Source organism: Procambarus clarkii, chromosome 3 (genome assembly GCF_040958095.1).
Source record: "Procambarus clarkii isolate CNS0578487 chromosome 3, FALCON_Pclarkii_2.0, whole genome shotgun sequence".
Classification (NCBI taxonomy): Eukaryota; Metazoa; Arthropoda; class Malacostraca; order Decapoda; family Cambaridae; genus Procambarus; species Procambarus clarkii.
Window position 1 is genome coordinate 5,715,845 of NC_091152.1, and position 5,522 is coordinate 5,721,366.

Here is a 5,522-nt window from a genome sequence, read left to right on the forward strand (position 1 = left end):
GGGTCCACTGCCGCCCACAGGACCGATAGGGGGTCCACTGCCGCCCACAGGGTCGATAGGGGGTCCCTTACCGCCCACAGGGTCTCTATGAAGTCAACTACCGCCCATAGTGTTTGTATAGTGTCCACTATCGCCCATAGTGTTATTATGGGGTCCACTACCCCTCATAGGGTCGGTATGGGGGTCCATTACTACCCACAGGGTGTGTCTGGGGTCTATTTTGGCAATACTGCTTTTCCAATCTCATTTGTTGTTCAATGTAAAATATTTGTTGCTCGACTTGCAACAATTTATATATATATATATATAGTATAGTGCCTTTGCAATAATGTACCAATGTGTGTATTTTCATAACTCGTTTTAAATTGTTGAAAAATAAATAACTACATTGTGAATGCAAGTCAATGTTTACATGCTAAATCAGAGTTGCCAGATTCCGCTTAAAATAGCAAATTGTGCTTATTTTCAAAGCTTGAGAATTTAGCTTTAAAGTAGTTAAAAAACTACGAATTTCGCAATTTGCTATGTACTTTAGTGTACTATTTTAAAATAAGATTGGTTTTTAAGCTGCAAGTCATATGAATCTCAAAAAAAGTATATTATTAACAATCTTATCTCCATAGTTCACTAGTTTCTGTAAATCAGATCTGGTAACTGTAGGCCAAGTACTGGAAGACTCAAGACACAATGTGTTGAAGCTATTCTCTTTGAAGAAGTCATCTCGACAGGATCTTCCAGCTCCAGCTATAAAACTTCACCAAACATGGATCTACCTAGTACATCAAATGGTAAGGAATTACTAAACTGTACAAAGTTTTATGCTAGAACATTTGTTACAGAATTGTCCCTGTCAGGGACAATTCAGTCCCTATTCTATGTGTACTCCATCACATAGTGACGGAGTATGTGGGAATAATTTTGTTGACACTGTCCATTTTGTCAATTCTACAACAGCAGATAATATGAATTCCCAGAGATATTTGTAACTTGAGATACTTGGTTTGGTTTGGTTAAGTTAGGTTAGGTTAGCCTAACCCAGTAAATCCTCCCCGGCTAGAATATAAACCCCGGACAAAGTGCTCGTGAAATGCCAGGCATTTGCAAATATGAGGATGTGGTTGATTAGATTATATTCTTTTCTATATCATAGATGTTCAATATATGAAAAATATTTTAGACTTAAAAATGGACCCCTGAGGTACTCAACTTAACACATTTCTTCATATTCATTCCCATTTAGTATGACCTTTTGCTCTCTTTGTTTTAACTATTGTTTTGTGCACTTTACAATTTTTTTCATGAACCTGTAATTTCCTTGCTAGTCTTCCATGTGGTACCTTATTAAAGTCTTTAGCATAATCCATGTATACTACATCCACCGGAAACCCTTTATCTGAGTACCATGTTACCATGTCCCAAAAGTGAGGAGGTTTATTGGCTGGTACATTGTAAGAAAGTATCACAAAGATTACTATGTACATTAAAGTAAAATTTGAGGGTTATCAACATATAAATTGTAGCATAATTTGAGGAATATTTCAAGGTATAATATAGTAAGATATGCATTCAATATAACAATCATGATATAAGGTGATAGCAATGATTACAATGGAAAAGTTGTATGGTTTAGGCACATATATTCTGGCATTGGATTTCATAAGATACAGTGCGAGTTTAATACACTAGTTAGGAAACTATCAAGAAAAAATTTAGGTACTTTTTGGTTTTATTTTTTAAAATGGCAGAAGTTGGACAGTTTTTAAATTTGTTAGCAAGTTAGTTCCATAGACAAGGTCCCTTTATTTGCATAGAGTATTTACACAGAATAACTTTGACTCTGGGGATATCAAAGATATTTATTTCTGGTATTGTGATTCTATTATGGGTTCTATTGCACATGCCCAGCTATGCTTCAAACATTTATTTTGTTGCATTTTCCCAGATAGTGTTATTGTTTAAATATTATTTGCTTTCAGCTAACATATCTGCGTGGCTGTGGGTATGAATCAATCGTTATCTATTACAAGAAAGGACCAGCACGGGTGACACATGGTATTTTACCAAACAACGTAATACAAGAAGAGGACAAGAAGATCTTCACCACTAACTTCTTTTTGTGTAAGTAGTTCACATAATATATAAATATATCACCACCTATTATTTTCTCTCATATATATATATATATATACATATGTATATATATATATATACATATGTATATATATATATATATATATATATATATATATATATATATATATGTATATATATATATATATGTATATATATATATATATATATATATATATATATATATATATATATATATATATATATATATATATATATATATATATATAATTTCAATTCAATCATCTCTGTCGTTGATGTATATGGCAAAAAGTGTGTGGCCCAATACAGCACTATGTCTTAACGTAATGGGTCCAAGGGCCCATAAGGTCTCGACAGCATTAAGGGCCCTTTAGCAAACCAGTGTGCTGGGGCCCCTATGACACCCATGACGTCTTTGTATCATTTCAAGTTTGTACATGTACTTCTTAAGATATGGGCACCATACAACTGCTGCATATTCTAGCTTTTGTCTAAAAAAATCATGAACAATTTATTTATTATTTATCCATGAATGCCAGAACTAAACCCTGTGGTACTCCACTCGTGACATTTCTCCAGTCCAATACATTGCCTCTGATTACTGCCCTCATTTTTCTATCAGTTTGAAATTTTTTAATCCATGTTAGAAGCTTACCTGTCACCCCTCCAATATGTTCCAGTTTCCAGAACAAACTCTTATGTGGAATTCTATTGAATGCCTCTTTTAGGTCCAGATAGATGCAGTCAACCCAACCATATCTTTCCTGTAAAATTTCTGCGGCTCGATCATAGTAACTGATTAAATTTGTTACACAGGATCTTCCATTTCAAAATTTTTTATTTTTTATTTTTATTTTTTTCCAGCACGCACAAGGAAGCTTGATGCAGATAAACTTACATTAGGATCAGAAGGTGATAGCGATAATGCCCTGGAAAAAAATCCTGACGAGCTACAAGTGCAGCAGGTGCATAAAGTCCAAAAAGTACCGCAGGTGCAAGAAATTCAACAATTACAAAAAGTTCCGCAGGTGGAACATTTACAAAAAGTTCCGCCGGTGCAACAAGGGCTACCATTAGCAATCCTTCAGAAACAGCAAGAAGTACAAGTAGTAAAATTTGAACCACAGGGAACTACACCAGGAAAACAGTGTAGTAACAACGGAATGGGAATTTTAAAATACCTGAGGAAACAGGTAAAAAAGGACAAACAATAGAAATGGTTCCTTACACATTATTTGGTAGTTTATAGGTATTTTACTTATAATACTTTATATTATGTCTACAGTTTATAATTTAGTTTACAGTTAATTTACTTTTCAACTTCCATATCTTACATGAAGGATTTTTACTGTTTTTCATTTTTAAAACCTTATTAGTATCATTTATAGTTTAGTGTCAATTCACTTATAATACAATATATGGAATAATTTACTAAATTCATTTAACTATAATAAATTTAAATAAACATTTTTACCCCAGGATGAGTTTCAGTCACCCTACCCAAAAAATTAATGTTTCTTTATTACTAATCTTGTGAGAGGTAGCTTATTGTGCAGCCCATACTCATTCTGTGAGTGTTAGTTTATTGTGCACCCCATAGTCATCATGTCACCCAAGCCTGCTGCAGCTGCACCTGAGGGGTGGTGTAGGGAACCATTAGTGAACTATTATGATTTGAGAGAGAGAATGCTCTGTGGACAGAGCATCAATATGGCTTAAGGCATTGAGCTTTGCCTCAAGATGAAGCTTGGGCTGATCTCTGATTTGCTTCTTGGGAGTCTTCATTTACGTGCACCCCATACTCAACCACTTTGTAGTAATTAATTGTGCAACCCATACTCATCCTGTTACCAGTAGTTTGTGCAACCCATACTTATCCTGTGATCCCTATCCCTCTACTTCAAGTCCCTCAAGGGGCGCACGAATTCAGTTTGGCATACTGCATCCTGCCTTCCCATCCCTAGCTACTGACCCATCACAATATTTTATTTTATTTTATTTATATATATACAAGTAGGTACATTGGGGTTGTGAGAATACATTGAATAGTACAGTATTTACAATCTTGTAAAGCCACTAGTATGCGCAGCGTTTCAGGCAGGTCCTTAATCTAACAGATAATTTTAAGTAGGTAATTTCTATCAGAATTGATAAATGATAATAAATACATTGTTTACATACATACATTACAAATACATACATATAAGCTCAAAAGCTTCATTGAAGGTTGTAACAGAACCCATGAGCACCACACCAGAAAAAAATACAGTTTTGATATTCCAAGAATACGACTTAATCAAACTAGAAATGCTCTACAAATCAAGGGACCCAGAATGTGGAATGATCTTCCCAACCATGTTAAAGACTGTACCTCTCTCAACCAGTTTAAGATAAAAACTAAACACTACCTAATAAATTCACTAACCTACCTTACCCCTCTATTGTCAACCCATGTCTGTTATTTTTTTTTTTTTTTTTAATCAACACTGTTTGTCAACCTATTGTATTTGTGCTGCTTTTTCAGTCATGTTCCCTCTTTTTTTTATCTTTATTTGTATTTGTTCTCAACACATTTTATTCTTTATGCTCAATTAGTATTAAGTTCTAGATATTAATGTTTTTCCTGCCCGAAACGCGTTGCGTAATAGTGGCTTTAGGCATTGTATGTACTAGCTCTATCTATATATCGATCCATTAATGTAACATTACTTGTATGTATGTACCTTACCTGAATAAACATATTTATTTATTTATTTATTTATTTATACAAGTTTAACTCTGGGGATATCAAAGAGATATTTATTTCTGGTGTGGTGATAATGGGTCCTATTACATCTGTCCAGGAAGAGTTTCAGAGCAGGATTTGCATTTAAGAACAGGGTTTTGTAAATGTAGTTGACACAAGAGAATTTGTGGAGTGAGATTATGTTTAGCATGTTTAGGGAGTTAAACAAGGGGGCTGTGTGTTGTCTGAAAGCAGAATTTGATATTATTCTGATAGCAGATTTTTGCTGGGTGATGATGGACTTGAGGTGGTTTGCAGTGGTTGAACCCCATGCACAGATACCATAGTTGAGATAGGGATAGATTAGTGTATAATATAGAGAGATGAGAGCAGGGTTAGGTACATAATATCTGATTTTGGAGAGTATACCAACTGTTTTTAGAGACTTTCTTAGTTATGTATTGTATGTGGGTACTGAAGTTGAGTCTCTTGTCTAAGAATAGACCAAGAAACTTTCCATCATTGTTATTGCTAATGTTTACATTGTCATCTGAAGCTGAATTGCATTTGTAGATTTGCTTCCAAATAAGATGTAGTAGGTCTTTTCTATGTTAAGTGTTAGTTTGTTGGTTGACATCCATAAGTGGACTTTTTTTAGTTCATTATTAACAACATTACAGTATTT

At 34.2% G+C, this 5,522-nt stretch overlaps 1 protein-coding gene across 1 annotated transcript; it reads left to right on the plus strand.

The window, feature by feature from the left end:
• Positions 1 to 628: 628 nt before the first annotated feature.
• On the plus strand, positions 629 to 3,590 carry LOC138368190 (uncharacterized). The gene is made up of 3 exons (XM_069330644.1): positions 629 to 788; positions 1,977 to 2,118; positions 2,977 to 3,590. Exons 1-3 carry the CDS (start codon positions 786 to 788, stop codon positions 3,324 to 3,326), a joined length of 495 nt encoding a protein of 164 aa, XP_069186745.1. The 5' UTR covers positions 629 to 785; the 3' UTR covers positions 3,327 to 3,590.
• Positions 3,591 to 5,522: the final 1,932 nt, after the last annotated feature.

Excerpts from the sequence above, each read along its gene's own strand:
- LOC138368190 (XM_069330644.1), top strand. Across the intron at positions 2,119-2,976 it reads CACCACTAACTTCTTTTTGT|CACGCACAAGGAAGCTTGAT; the intron begins GTAAGTAGTTCA and ends ATTTTTTTCCAG.